Here is a 15,991-nt window from a genome sequence, read left to right as displayed (position 1 = left end):
ACATACCTCATTTCCTCCCACACAGTTTAACGGCCATCTCTCCCATTGTCGCCTCTTCACTCATCTCAGCTTATTTAATCTGTTTCTCTCACTCCGTCATCATATCCATCCAAATTTGATCCCTCCCCCACATCCTCTGCATTCACCTTTCACATCATCTTTACCCCGAGCCTGTCCTCCCTTCATCCACTTCCCCCAACCTCTGTGTCTCTAAGGCTTTTACCTCCAACCCCCCACTTACATGTTCGATCCATTTTCAATTTCTATTTCCCTCCTTTCATACATCCCCCTACTCCGTCCTCTCTCACCCTCCCTCTGAGGATATAAATTTTCCTGTCTGTGACTGATGCATCAGAAAAAAAATATGCTGTTGGTTTTTCACTAAGAGAACGGAGCAGGTTGCTTCCTAAACAGAAGCTTTACTCATAAAAATCTTAATGTTTTTTGTGTTTGTAATATATGTTTTTAAGAAATATGTAACTATGTTGAAGAAAGTTGGAAAGAACGTGGCATTGGAGTAAATGAAAGATTGTATAGCATATAGTAGATCATCCTATATATGTCCTACTTCCAGTGTAACAGTATGTTCAGCTGAATGTACGAGTCAGATCTGAGGGGGAGGAAGTGTGATTTAGGTCTGCAAAATAAAAGCAGCAGTAACAGTAAGAAATGTTTTCTCACTCCGTTTAAGCATGATATTTGAAAATAAAAGATGGAGGAATCAAGAGAGAGAAAAGACTGTCTGACTGAAATAACTCATGTTGCGATACTGTATCCTCGCTGTCGTTTCTTTTGCAGATGGAGTTTGATGAGAAAGAGCTCCGCAAGGAGATCAGCTACGCCATCAAGAACATCCACGGAATCAGGCACGTCTGCCCTCTAACTCACCCCTCCATCCCTGCTTCCCTTCCTCTTTACTTCACCTCCCTCTTTCTCTCTTTCCATCTCAGTCACCTCTGCTGGCCAGACTGCATCTAACTGACTTTGCCTATCTAATCGCAAAGACCTCTATACTTAGTTCGAGCGCTCTGTTGAATACTAATGGCATTATGCTTAGAGAAGTTTTAGGATCAGATAGGTGACTTCTGGTTGCGCAGTACTCATTTTTTTGTTTGTTTTTCCATCCATACCGGTGTGTACATTGGTAATGTATCGTATAACAAGGCAGAAAACATCAGAAGAATCATCAAAATGTATATTTGGTGCCAAAAGGTTTTTAAATTAGAGTTTGGTCAGTCTGAATCAGATAATAACAGGATATAGTGAGAAGCAGGAGGTATGGGATTTATGGGTGGTCATGTGCTTGTGGGCGACAAGTATGTGTTTTGTGTTTTGTACTTGCTGCTGCCTATCTTGGCCAGGTCTCCCTTGAAAAAGAGGTTGTTAATCTCAATGGGATCTTCCTGGTTAAATAAAGGTTAAATAAAAATAAAATAAAATGTACGCAGTGTTTAATGGTATTTCATTTATTTCCATGATTAACAGGATACTGTTGGTTTCTGTAACCACTGGTTTAAACTTTATGTGGGTTATTTCTTCATCAGAGCTGAATACTAAAACGCCAGGGAGATGATCGTTACATGATAGTAATAAATAGTAATGTTTGGAAGGCTGTTTGTAATTGGCTGTTACCAGTGGTAGCAGTGGGTCGCACCCAAAGTTTCACCTTAATTTGGTTGTTGAAATTCGAATTTAAGTTAAGATAATGCAAGTCCATTATGATATTTAGACATGCAAAAATGGATATTTAGGTGGCACGTTCATATCATTGAAATTACCTAAGTCCAGTGCATAGCTCCAAAGTGGTCAGGTTTTCCTTGTGATGAGTTTTCAGGGGTTCATTTTCCTTTGCAATAATATCTGGGGCACTTGAGGCCTTAAACTAGTTGTACTGTTATTGCACTAATAATCAATAAAACAGTAATTCAGACTTTTAAGTCACTCTATGGACCTGTTATCCACAAGACTGTCAGATAGAAATATTGATGGTTGAAAACTCTGAATCCAAAAACACATTGTCCTCTATGGAAATAAATGAAATACATAAAAATTCATACGTCAAGTGAGAACCCTTCATCCTCTTAATGGATGATGAACCAACCAGTCTGCAATAACACATTAACTTTTAACAGCTCTTGAGGGACCACCACTGGATATTTGCTGTCAAAATTTCCAAATTAAGTACAGATTACTTGAAATTAGTTAAAGCTGGGGTAGGCAGTTTCTGGAAAAGGTATAAATGTACACCCTCCTCCTGCAGCTCTCTTCTCTCTGTCATAGATTTATTTAACCTTATTTCAAGAAAGAACTCTCTCTATTTATTAAACCACAAATGAGACGAGAATTAGCTAGCTACCACAGCATGTGATCCCTCTCCCTCTGTGTGGACTGCTTCCCTGGGAGTAGGGTGGGCAGCAGCGCCAAGGATGGAGCTTTAGTCAGTGTAGCCGTCAAGGCAGGCTGCTGGCCAGCCGCAGTGCTGGGTCTGACCTGTGTTACAGCAGCAACAGAGTCAGGGCTGTCTGGTGTCTCAGCGCTGCCAGAGTTTGAGTTGCTGCAGCCTCTAGCTTGGGGTCCATCTCTGGCGCTGCTGCCCGCACTCCTCCCGGCGAAGTGGTCTGCAGCGGTGGGTAGTGAAGTGGAGGACAGACTGTGATTCGAGGCTCTAGTTGCATAACAGTGAACTTGAATTAGCCACAGCTGTGAGCCTTTGGCTGTGGATAGCAGGAGGCTAACTATTGTAGCCTAAATGCCATTTTCTCTCCGTCTCTGAAACACATCGCTGTTATTGACACGTAGGCTCGCTTTATTAAAAGTCTGTCTTCCCCTTTTGGGTTGTTTTGCTGTGTAGGTAGTTGTTGCCATTTCTGCAGGATTTTCCGGCACTTAATCAGGTTTTCTTTGAGGGAACGTGCAGGCCCATCTAAATTCATAGAACGCTCTCTTTCTGAACAGTCCTGTGATTGGTGAAGTCTTTCGACACATGCTAGATTTTGTAATGCCTGAAAACAGCCAAAAGGAGGTGTAGTGTTCTCTCAGATACAATATGCTCAAAGATTATTATGGGATTTTTGCCCAACGATGCTAAAATAAAACTGCCTACCCTCAGCTCTATTATAACTTAATATTTCCTACTTTTTGATTTGTTGCCCCTCTTTCTTTCCAACTCTCTGTCTAATTTGTGTCTGTTTATGTTTGGGGGGAAAGCTCAGAAATGGAGGGTAATTCTTCACAATTAACACTTCTTTCTTTACCCAACCCTCCTCCCTCCTTTTTTCTCTCCACCATCCTCCTCTTTTTTTGGCCCTGTGGCTGGTTCTCTCTTTGTCGGGCAGAACTGGCCTCTTCACCCCGGACATGGCCTTTGAGACCATTGTGAAAAGGCAGATTGGGAAGATTAAAGAGCCTTGCACCAAATGTGTGGACATGGTCATTTCTGAGCTAGTCAGTACGGTTAGGCAGTGTACCAAGAAGGTAAAAAAAAAAAAAAGTATACGGTGGATAGCACTTTATTTTCAACCCCCATCTGCAAAGTCCCTCTACTGTTCACTCCCTTTTACTGTAACCACCTGGCTCTCTCCAGCCCTCGTTGTTTTGTCGGACAGCGAGGGGACACCTGGAGTGGCGGGGTGGGCTGCGGTACACCTGCCTGCCTACTGTACCGCTTCAGACGGGTTTTGGCTGGACAGGCTGGCCGTGGTAGTGCTGATGAAAACCAGTGTGGAGGCTGATTGGTCATCAAAATATGGCTGCCTATAAAAGATTGGAGCAGAGTCAGCTCCGAACTTGAGTTTATAGCTTTGATTAAAAGGCTTTTCTGCCAATAAATCCAGTTGGAAGGTAGTTGGTAGTTGGAGTATATTTAATGCTTTTGTTCCTTTTTTTCAGTTCATTTTAAAGTCTGGACTTTTTTTTTTTTTGACCTACTATAAGCACATATTTGTGACTGAGCAAGAATTACAGAGTGGCCTCAGGTATGCTGTTTTGGCACAGCAATTCTACACTACATACTAACAGTGTGTACAGTTTATACTATATACTGTAATAACAGGAAATAGTGCAATATGTGCACTGACATACATCAAAATTATACTGTACTATTGAATGCTACTGCCAGTTTAATTTGAATCAATGACATATAAAGGCAGTTGTTTTTCCAAAGGAGATCCCAAAGCATTGAAAGATATTCTTCACCTTGTGCACACAAATTATTATCTTGTTTGCACATGCTCTCTGCAAGACAGAGCTGATATTTAGTGTGGAATTGGGACACAGCTTAAAGGTCCAGTGTGTAAGATTTAGGGTGGATTTAGTGGCATCTAGTGGTGAGTACTGCAGATTGCAACCACCTGAAACCTCTGGTTAGAATTCCTTCAGTGTTCGTTGTCCAGGAAGTTTTTACCAGGAGTCGAATTATCCTCACAGGTCTCTTTCTCTCCAAAACGAATGAACCAGATGGAAAAACACAAAGCAGCTTCAAGTTACAAATCAGCGTTTCTCCAAAGCTGTTCGTCTTGTTAGCGAAGGCCCACTTGCCCAGCACCTGCAAATGTGTGCTCACCTTATTTCTGATCCAGACATCCAAGAAGTTTACCTTCTTACCTTGTACCTTGTGTCAAATTATTCACAGAGATTTCCTCCTCCCTAGAACAAACAGACCCAGTGATTTAAACTAGCAGAAACAAACAGTTTCACATTGCAAATCAGTGTTTCTCCCATACTGTTTGGCATGACAGAGATGGGCCGCTAGCCCAGCACCTGTTAATGTTTGCTCACCTTTTTTCTTTTATAACTTAAGATCCAGACGTTCAGGAGGTTTTTGCCAGCAGTCAAGTTGTCCTCCTCTCCAAAACAAACAGACTCAGTGATTTAAATCAGTAAAAACACTGAATAAAGCAGTTTGATGTTAAAAGAATCAGTGTTCTTTCGATGCTGTCATTGTGGAGGGGCTGCAGTGTTTGGTTTGTCCATTCTGGGCTGCTGTAGAAACATGGTGATGCAACATTAAGATCCTAGTAGATGAGGACTCGCTCCCTGGAGATATAAAACAGCTTATTATAGGGGAATGAAAACACAATGATTATTCCTTTCAGGTGATTATACACTAAAGAAAGCGTATACTAATAATATATTAAATTTCTGCCAATATATCCCCATAAATCCTACACACTGGACCTTTAAGTTTTCCTTGAACCCCCTTGAGGCTATCTATGTGCAAGCTTTGCTGTAAACAATAACTTTATATTTATTAAAATTATTTTCAAGTCAAGTAGTATTAGTTCGACTCCAAGAACCTTGACTAAGATTCCATATTTGCTTACACACGAAGATATACAGATGTTTATTATCATTCGTCAATCATTCAGAATACCTGGCAGAGATATTGGATGACCTCAGCCTCCAGACTTCCTTGTGTGTGAGGCTGTAGCTGTGCACCTGCAGCAGACAGGAGCCATGATGATTATGTTTTAAGTACTCCTCAGCAGGCCTCTGGGGCTGCACTCTCAGCTACAGACGCTCTTGAGTGTGGCAAAAAAGAAAAAGCAGTAGTCTTTATACAAATTGATCTGCTGTGACTAAACAGTTTCAACAGCAGTTGGACTGTAACAACCTGGAGGCCTTGGGATAATAAATTTTATGATGGAAGTTGGAGGAAAAGGAGGGATGGGTGGAGAAAGGGTCAACACCAGGAGGGATCAAGGCATTTTGGCTGAACGTTGGGGTGCACAGCTGCAGTCTTGCAGTGCGTTGCTTGGAGTTTTTGGCTGGTGGAGTTGTGCAGGCTGGAAGCTCTCTCTATTTCTTCCTCTTTCTCTTGTCTTTTCTCTCTGTTCGCTCTTTATTTATAGAGAGAGACTCCAGCACTGTCCTGTTGTAGAATGGCTTCAGGGGAAACCAAATGTCTCACTTGCATTTTCTTCCTTCTGTGCTGTTTATCCCCCCCAACCTCCACACCTTTCCCTGTCTTTTTTTTATCTTGAATCTGTTGTTTCCTCTGCTCCATCTCCAATTTTTACCCTCCTCGTCTGTGTATTATCCTTTTCCCTCACCATCTGTTTCACTCCTTTTCGTTTTATTTGTCTCACGCCTCTTCACTTTTCTTCGTCTTCTTACAACTCTTCATTTGGTGCTTTTATTTCCCCCCTTTCTCCACCTTTTTTCACCATTTCTTTTTTCTTTTCTTTTTTTTTTTTTTTACTCCTCTCTCCTGTGCCCCCTGCCCATCCCTACAGGACGGGGCTGTTCACCCCTGACCTGGCCTTTGAGGCCATAGTGAAAAAGCAGATCCAAAAGCTGAAGGAGCCCACACTGAAGTGTATAGATATGGTAGTGAGTGAACTCACCTCCACCATACGAAAGTGTAGTAACAAGGTAAAAATGCTAAAGAGAACCTTCACTATCTCTGTTAATCACACAGATAGGGGTAGACCGATGGTTGGGCATTCAAATATTGATATCAGGGGATGTATCAGACAAATTAACAAGCCTTAACTGCTTATAGTATTCTTTATAGTATTTTTTAGAAGTCCTATTCATATACCAAAGAGAATTAGATATAATAAGAGTTGAATTTTTTTTTCTCTCTAAAAATGTCCTTCTCTTTTGTGTTGGAAATTGGATGCTATCAAAGCATCAGTAAGTGTACTAAGCCAGACAATTAACTGTTTGCCTATAGAGCCAAATGTAACATAACCATTCCTGAAAAAGCTGAGGTTTACTCTTTATGATCAGCAATACTTTAAATGGTGCTAAATGCTAACATTTGAATGCTAACATGCTAACTGTTTTTGTACCACCTGTAAATGTACTTAAATTAATTAATCCATACTAACTGAACCAGAATAAATACCCACATTCAAAAGATATCCTTATTAAAAACTCACTGGTTTCAAAACATCTCATTTCAGGATTGCAGAAATGTTGATTAATGTGCATTGTCCTTACAAATAAAAAATAACTAAATAAATGAAATGTAACTACTATATGTCAGTGTGTATTACACCACATTTAACATTTGCAGATTAAAGCAAGTACATTATGTTTGCTCAAAAACTCTTCAGCCTGCAGAAATCGGTCTATCCTTACTTCTGATTTTATAGTGTAACCATATAGTCTGATTTTAATTAAACTTCCTTTTTCATTTGTCTTCTGTCAGTTATTGGCCTTATATTGACAATTTAACAAATTGTTGCCTCTCAGCCTGCATGTCAGATACTTTTCTTTCACATTTGACCTTATGATGTCTGAAATTATTTGATTTAAGTTGGTTAAAATCTTATTTTCTTCTGTCTCTGTCAGTATGGTTTAATATAGTGGAGTGACTGATTGTGTAGTTCCACTCACTGACTAATTGACGTACTTCGAGCGTCTCTTTCTTTCTCTTTTTATTTCTCTTTCTCCATCCCATCGTCCTCTAACCCTTTGAGCCAGCTGCTTCCTCGCAAAGCAAATGACCAAAAGACAGCATGACCTCCTTTGGATTTCTCTTCTCTGTCACACTTTAATCTTGATTTCACTTTCAGAGACATACTGTATTTAAAGATACTAATATACAGTGGTTGGGAAATTCTCCAAAGGGGTCAGTTTGTAGTCTTCCTCTATCATCCTCCCTCCCTGCTCCTTTGCATTGCATGTCAGTCTGAATCACTGTGAGTGCCTCTGCCTGCTGCCTTGTTGGTAAAAAAATTATTTCCCTGTTTTGTGTTTGTGTCAGTTGTTAAGACACTGAACACCTTCGACAGCCTTTGTCTGTTTTCAAGTTGCAATGCACCTTTCCAGCAGCACAAATTATGTTGCTTTCAGTTGCTTTGACATTGAATGCATCAACGGTTTACTGGTTTTATTTGTAAATCTTCATGGTTTTCACAGTTTTCGAGTATTGGACTGAATTCACGAGATGTGAAAACCATAAAGTGCTCCTCATCAAATCAGTTCACACTATTAATGGGCCGATGTTAATTACAGCTGCCACCTATGAGTCTTTCCTTACTGTTTACCAAGTTGAAAACTTCACGTGTTTCCTACGATTCAAAAGAGCGATTTGACTAAACTGTCAACAGGTTTAAGTAACCAGATACTGTAACAATATGCTCTTACAAAACAGATGTGGAGTTGTTTTTCACAGTGTGCTTCAGCTTTGTTAATTTGATACAGACCATCGCCTTTTTCATGTGAACATTTACGCTTGTCAAACTTTCCATTCTGGCATGGCAGTTAACAATGATAGCTGTGGCAGATTTACCACTTGAAATCTATTGAAGTTTTTTGAAACTATGGGTCTTCAATTTCATACAGAAGCAAACAAGAGCATGCTTCTTGTTTCAATCTCACAACTATTGTTTTTGTCAGCTGGAATGACAACTGTCGTTAGCAGATATATGGCTAATTAAACTAATGCCAGGGTGAAAACTCTCTGTCAGCTGTTTTTTAATGTCTCAATATGATTGTCTTTAAATATGAACCATACTGAAGAATATTAGGACCAGGCATGAAGGGGAAAAATGAGAGGAGGAAGAATTTCTTTTAATTTTGCATTTAGAAAATAAAACAAAGTGTACAGAACAAGTCAAACTTTGAGTATTTGTGCCAAGCCTAGGAAAAATATACCAGAAGAGGAAGACTTTTGTCGAGAACAAAGCCAACTCCTTTGTGTCTTGTGATACAAAATATCCTCTCTGTAGTGCACACAGGTGTAACCATCTGTCCATTACTAGCACAGATGTAGCCACCTCTTCCAAGTTTGTCTGGTATCTCTTGGACAGACAAAATATTAAGCACAATCTCTTCAAAGTCTGTATAGTTAGTAGCACACTGTATTCATACAGCAAAAGATAAATAATTTCCTTGTTACTGAAACCCATCCTGAAGCACAATTTCAACAATTTATCTGCAGAAGTCATTCTGTAGAGGCAGCCATATGTGCTACCTCTAGCAGTTTGATTTATTAGTTTCCACAGAAAAACATGTATACAAAAATACAGGGAAAAAAAAGAAAAAAAGTTCACCCCTTGGGAGCAAACAGTCAGATAAAATCCAGTATGATGTCATAATGTGCCCCCATTAAAAAGAAGAAGGAAACAACAGTAATAGACAAAGTATGTGTATGTGTGCACACGCGTGCCTGCAATTTAAAGTTCTACAGCAGATGTTGAGAACCAACAGTACTATAACCTCACAGTTGATCAAGCAGATATGTAAAAGGTTTAAAGCAAACTATCTTTTCTAGCTTCAAAAATCACCATGTATATTTGACCTACTGCTTCCAATTAAGTAATATAAGTCTTCTGGGTAAAAGGGTGACATAAGCAATTTGACTGTACCTTAAAAGATGAATGTCTTCACACTGAATATCAAAAATTGCTGTAAGAGGATTTGGATCAGTTGTTCTTCTAAGTGTTTTGGAAAGGGCTTCAAAAATGGAGAACCAGTAACCTGAGAGACTCAGGCAAGACTGGAGTGTATGAGCTAATGTTGCAGATGAACTTTTACATCTGTTACAAGACTTGACTTTAGATAGGCAAAGTCTGTGTACCACCTTGAATTGAATCAGGCCGTGCCTGGCACATATTGATGAGTAATCTTGAAATTTTAGTCCCAGCATTTGAGCATTTTATTCTCAAAATGCAAAATAAAGCTTCCTCCTCTTAATTGTTTTTTCTTCTGAAGTGCTAGTGTTACTCTAATGAATGACTGAAGGTAGCAAGCTACTTAGCCATGTGTGCTAATGTTTATGGCTTATGTGAGAGCAGGCAAACACACTTTTTTAAAACCCCTTACACTCTTCTTGTGTCTTTAGTTTTGGAAAAGTGATAAAAAAAGACCTGACCCTCCACATTCTTTATATATACATATATACTGTAGAGTCATTGCCCTGACTGCAGCTTACTGTGCCTAGTTACTGTTGCTGACTGGACAATTAATGTTTGATACGGTTTCAATTTGTAACATTTCCAGCAAAGTACAATGTGAGAAACACACCCTGTAATGCCAGTAATTAGACTGACATTCATCCCAACAGCCTGTCCCATTATTATGAAGCATCTATTCATTATGGACGTCGTCTGCTTTGTAATTGGACCAAACCCAGGAAGCAGTAAATCAACTTGGGAACCAGAAAGAGGTCTATTGATATCCGCTTCACTCACCAGACCATCTGACAGACATGAGAGATGCATTGTAACTTGCAAAGAAAAAAAAAAAAAGAAAAAAAAAACAGTGTACATTTTTCTTTCTTGCGCTGTGATTTGGATTTTGATTTTTCTTCTTTCCTCACACTTCTCCAAATGTGTTTGTGTCACATTGGAGGCCCACCAATGTCTGCGTTTGTGGGTTTGCAATGAGCTCATGGAAAAAAGACCCACAGTGTGCTGGGAAAAGGAAGCTTTTCTGCCAGAAACATTGTTTATTCTGTGTTTGTGTGGTAATATCACAGACTTTGCACTATTTTTCTGCATTTGTTCCATATTGGCAACAAATGGACATCTTGCACATAAAATCCGCTCTTAACTCAAATCCACCCACTGGTCAGGGTGTGCAGAGAGTAGAGCTGAGTCTGGGATAAAATCCTCAGAACATGTCTAATTCTGTTTTTGTAACGTTTTTTGTTGTATTGGTGGGACTGTGTGTTGTGGTTCAGTGAGATGAGAAATTTAGTGGTTTACTGAAGCTTGTACGTAGATTTGTTACAACTGAGGTGTGTGTGTGTGTGTGTGTGTGTGTGTGTGTGTGTGTGTTTGCTACCTACACACTGTGCTCTGTGCTCGCAGCTGGCTCAGTATCCCATGTTGCGAGAGGAGATGGAGAGAATCGTCACCCACCACATCAGGGACAGAGAAAGCCGAACTAAGAACCAGGTAACACACAAAAAATATTACACACACAGTACGAAAGTGAGTGGTTCATGGTTTTACTTGTATAAAATAAGGATGAAGTTAAAGGAGACCTATTGCGCTTTTCCTTATTTCTGTTACATATATAATATTACAATGATGGATGTTTGTATTCAACATTTCAAGTTTCAAGTCATGATGTAAACATATCTGAAAATAATTCCTGTAAGCAAAGACCTCAGACTTCAGACTGTTCTGAATCTGATTCGTCTACTTTCACGACAAACTGATGTCAGATTGTGACGGACGTCTATATGATCAGCTGCTCCTGTCACGCTACTGCAAGTGTTTACATCACGTAGCCTTAACTGCTACATGTAGTTATATGCTAACATCGGGGAAACATGTAATCTTAATGGTTGCTAATATTAATCATGCTGGTTTTGTTTAAAAGCTATTATTGATGTTTTTTCCACTGTAAAAAGTGCAGCTATATTCCATTACAGTTATTCCCTGGCTACAAGTATGTTACACTGCTACATGTAGCTACTAATGCTGAAAAAATGTGTAACTGAGGTTGCCAATTGTCGTTTCATTGACTCAAAACCATGCTGAATGTCCAGCTTAACGTTTATCTACATGAACATTAGGAATTAACCAGGAGGATATGTTTTAGTTACCATGACAGCACATCGTCAACCAAATGAGATTATGTCTACACATCTCGCGAGACTCAGGCTATGTATGGCAACGCTTTATGATCAAAACAGTGTAAAAGCACAACTATCTACACCGATGTTGTAAATTTCTTTCTGATATCGGATCATATTCCTGCTGTAACGTGTCTAGTTGTGAAGATTTTGGTTTATAAGCTTTTACTGAGGATTTTTCATCGTAGGAAGTGCCGCTGTTCTCCATTACAGTTATGAAAAGTTTAGAAAAGAAAATTTTACACGTAATGGAATAAAAATGGTGGAAAATTAAAAGGAGCATTATACAAACAAAAATAAAGTTACTTAGTTTTTTAATGATAGCATTGCAACAATACTCTGATGCAAAGGCACTCCAAAATAATGAATGTCAGTTTAGCACAATGAAACTAAAAAAAAATCCTGGGACGCTATGAATACCCTGAGCTGGATCTCTAAAATATTATCAATACAATGGCATTCATTGATAACCTCTTTCTCTCCCTCTCTGTTCAGGTGTTGCTGTTGATAGACATTGAGTTGTCCTACATGAACACCAACCATGAGGACTTCATCGGATTTGCCAAGTGAGTTTCTGTTTTTCTTTTCCATTATAGAGTATAAAGATTGGCAGTCACTGCAGTGTTTAGTGTGTAGAGATTTACCAGTTCATGACACAGTTTAAAAGCCTGAATCCAGTATCTCCTGATGTGTTTGTGTTGTGCAGCGCTCAGCAGAGGATCAACCAAATGAACAAGAAAAAAACAGCTGGCAACCAGGTACTGTTGAGCGTACACCGTCACCTCTATTTGACAGATTACAGTACAGCACAGACTGAACTCATGCAGTCTGTTGGCCAGCGACATGACATCTGAACTTCATACAGTCTTTCCCTAAGGCTTTATTCTGTTAGCACTCAGCTCTCTGTTTTGTCCATGCTAAATGTAGCACAGCTATATAGTATCTTGTTACCCTGGGCAACGGTCCATATCTTACACAATGCAGCCCTGTGCGGCTGCTGTACACACTAATGGACAACAGTTGTCAGATCTTGAAAGAGCTCTGCCTTTTGGTGGAAGTCACAGACAGACCAAACAAAATTATTAATATCAAGTAGAGAGCGCTCAAATACCTCTGGCAAGGTCTATGAAATCTGTCATTTTAATAACGGAAAAGGGTTTGAAATTTTAAATCTCCATCTGGATCTCGAACTGCGTCAAAATACACACAGAGACAGACAATTATGCAATACATCGGTGTTTTTTTAATTAAGGAAATGTTTTAAAAATGATCACAATGTTAGATAATCAAAAAATAAATATAATCTACAACATCTCATGGTATCCTCTTGCATGGCTTTACTTTCTGCACAACTTAATTTAAATTTGTGAACACAATTTTTTTTAGCTGTGTGCTCAATAATAGACAGAAAAACACACTATTATGACTGACAAACATATAATAACTGGCTACTGCAGATTACGTCACTATGTCAGATCAGTGCCAAAACATTTAAAGTAAAACTAAACACAGATTTTGCATGATTTACATTCTGTCTTTTCCTCTCTGAAAGCTTGTAGATCTCGCCTTTTATTCTTCAGTCTTTTTCTCTTCAGCTCTTGTTTTTTTGGTGTCTGTCATTTTGTTTCCTCTGATTGATTTCTCCTTTTGCTGTGTCTCGTCCTCTTTCTCCTCCTCTCTGTGGCTTTTCTGCTTCAGGATGAGATCATGGTGAGTAGTGTGTGTGAGTGTGCTTGAAGTGTGAGTGTGTGTTTGATTCTGCGCATGTCTGCAGGTGGGCTTTCGTGCGTTTGTGCTCATGTTTATTCTCTGCATATGTTAGGATACTTGTATCGATATGTGTGTCTTTTATGTGTGCTGGATTGTAGTTGATGGTGGATTCATGAGTGTTTGAAATGAGCTTCACACTAACTTCCAGACGGGCAGGTGGCTGTGGTGGGGGGATGCTTGGCTGCTGCCCTTTCCTCTCTTTTTCAGCTGTGCCCTCCCTGCAGGCACACACACTTACACTCAGACACACACTTACACTTCAGGATGAGAAATGTATTCTAAAACACTGTGTTGAAAGGCTCCATTTGAAGATGCTGAACACTGAAGCCAGTTTGCTTTGGTGGTGAGGAGAAGCCCCCCAGCAGTAGTCTGAACTAGATAAAGAGCAAGTCACTCATCTGCTCTTGAACTGCATTTGAAAGAGGAGACCAAAGAGATTTTCCTTTTCTTGGAGACAATTATGAAACATTTTTATTGACACATCACCAGACTTCCTCTTTCTTGCCCCTTCTTTTATTCCCTGCCTCTGCCCAATTCATCCAAAGACGCAGACATCCAGGGGGAATGAAGACCTGCAGTGTGCTAGACATTATATCACCTCCATAGTTGTCAGTTGTAATAACAACCACCCAGATTGGGGGTCAAAGGCCAGGAGCACATAATAAACAAAGTGGTGATCTTCACTTCCTGTTTGCAGATGGACATAGTTGGCCCCACGGCTTCTGTTCTCCTGATTTAACAACCCTTCTGACCTCTGTATTGACAACTGTGGGACTCCCTAAAACCCTAATTTATGGATCTATCAGCAAATATGCATCTTATTTAATCTCTCAAATCCTGCTTGATCATCAGTTTATAACAGTATTAGGGCCATTGTAGGGGAAAAAATAAATATTGAGTAATATTCCAAGAAAATTTTCCGAGATTTAAGTTATAAATTTACAAAAAAAAAAAACAAAAAAAAAAAAAACCACTGGATATTCTCTGAAAACTCACAAATTTGCTGCCACAAAGTCAGGTGATGTAGTATAGAGAGCGACAGATTTCTTGTAGGGAGGATGTCTCGGTGGATAAATGGGTCAAGTACACGACTTCTACCCAGGAGACCGGGGTTAGTCTCCCATGTGAGTTGATGTCAGCATAGTATTTTTAGACACAGCTGCCTTAATATTTTCAGTTTTAAGGATGCATAAAGCTGCTGAATGCACACTGTGCACATGAACTGGGCCAAGCACAGGACTTGGATTGGACCGTTTGAATGTCCAATCAAGATGTCCTGGTATGGTTCAAAAATAGTTACAAAATGAAGGTTGTGCTAACGTCTGGGACGTTACCTGGTCATTGCCTAGACGTCTGTCTTGGGCTTCGTGGCAATGTCAAAATGTGACATGATTTTATTCAGCTAACGTTGCTTTTTCTGCTATGTCACCTGACTTTCTGGCAGTACATTTTGATTTAGGTTGAGGGTTTTGTTTTTTTTGTAAATTTACCCATTTAATCATGAAAATTCTTCTTTATTTTTAAGAAGAGAAGAGTATTAACCCCTTACCCTGACTCTGTATTCTTTTTTTTAACCTACAGTAACCCTAACATGCTGATGTATAGCCAAGTTTTGTTCAATCCCAAAAAACTTTATCTTAATTTCCAGTCCAGATCTGAAACTCTCTAAAGATACCGAAAATATGTTCTGAATGACAGGGCATTATGTAATGAAGATCCACAGGAATATAAACGTATAGGTTGATTTTCTTCAGATCTTTTAATTCAGGTTGTATTTGTTTTTTAAATTTTTTCCTTACCCAGTTGAGGGTCTAAGAATAGAGAGTGTTGTATGTTGTCCAGATTAGAAAACTCTCTGAGGCTAGATTTGTTGTGTTTGTCATAAGTGAAACATTAGATGTAGAGTATATATGACATTATTGGTTTGGGAAAAAAAATGACTTGAGAGAAAATTAATTATCAGAGCATGATAACACATAATTAAAAAAAAGTATTATACTTATAGGGAGAATACTCTAAAAACAACAGCTGAAAATTAAACAGCACTGGATTTTGATAGGTTCAGCCCTCCGGAATTTGATCCCTTCTCTTCAAAAAGCACATACAATATAATACAGTCTGGCTCTTGCATTACACTGCATGGTCTTTAAAAAATTTGACATGGGCCGTCCCTGTTGTAGCCTCCTTACCTCCCTTGCCCCCCCACCCTGCTTGCTGTCACCTTGCTGCCGTCCCAGCAGCCAGCTGTAATGTGCTGGTACCTGAACAACCCTGTGTAAATCTTGGCCTTCACTAAATGGCGTAGCTTTGTAACATTCTCTCCACATTCTCATTCAGCCGGAGAGAGGAGTTAGCGATCGGTTCAAGGTAAATAACACGCACACCATGTACTGTATGTGTCTATAGTTTCTGTTTTGTGGAGAGAATGAAATACAAGAGAGAAAAAAAGAAAAGATAAAGGAGTGTGAGGAATGTGTTTGGTCATGTAGGTGAGCGTCACCCTGCTGTTGTTTGTGGCAGTCGCTTCTTATCTCCACTAGAAGCATTGACAATACATGTTAGTGAAGAAACGTATATGTGTTACACACACAGGCTGACAAATATGGAGTTAAAGGGACAGTTCACCCCAAAATCAAAAATACTTTTTCCTCTTACCTGTGGTGCTATTAATCAATCTAGATT

General features: G+C 39.4%; 1 protein-coding gene across 6 annotated transcripts in view; it reads left to right on the top strand.

Annotated features, from left to right (window-relative positions):
* The window catches only part of dnm1a (dynamin 1a), a 68,881-nt gene that overhangs the window by 23,003 nt on the left and 29,887 nt on the right, over positions 1 to 15,991 (top strand). For 2 of the 6 annotated variants that reach the window (XM_049604346.1, XM_049604350.1), the window contains exons 9-14: positions 799 to 866; positions 6,234 to 6,372; positions 10,767 to 10,853; positions 12,035 to 12,105; positions 12,246 to 12,297; positions 13,238 to 13,249. In XM_049604346.1, the coding sequence (XP_049460303.1) occupies positions 799 to 866; positions 6,234 to 6,372; positions 10,767 to 10,853; positions 12,035 to 12,105; positions 12,246 to 12,297; positions 13,238 to 13,249 (429 nt within the window). Of the gene's footprint in view, positions 1 to 798; positions 867 to 3,335; positions 3,475 to 6,233; positions 6,373 to 10,766; positions 10,854 to 12,034; positions 12,106 to 12,245; positions 12,298 to 13,237; positions 13,250 to 15,991 lie in introns of all 6 variants that reach the window. The other 4 variants (XM_049604345.1, XM_049604351.1, XM_049604348.1 and 1 more) reach the window with 3 other exon arrangements.

Source organism: Epinephelus fuscoguttatus, linkage group LG18, assembly GCF_011397635.1.
Source record: "Epinephelus fuscoguttatus linkage group LG18, E.fuscoguttatus.final_Chr_v1".
NCBI classification, from domain to species: Eukaryota; Metazoa; Chordata; class Actinopteri; order Perciformes; family Serranidae; genus Epinephelus; species Epinephelus fuscoguttatus.
Note: the sequence above shows the minus strand (reverse complement) of the source record. Positions and strands in the feature narration are given on the sequence as shown.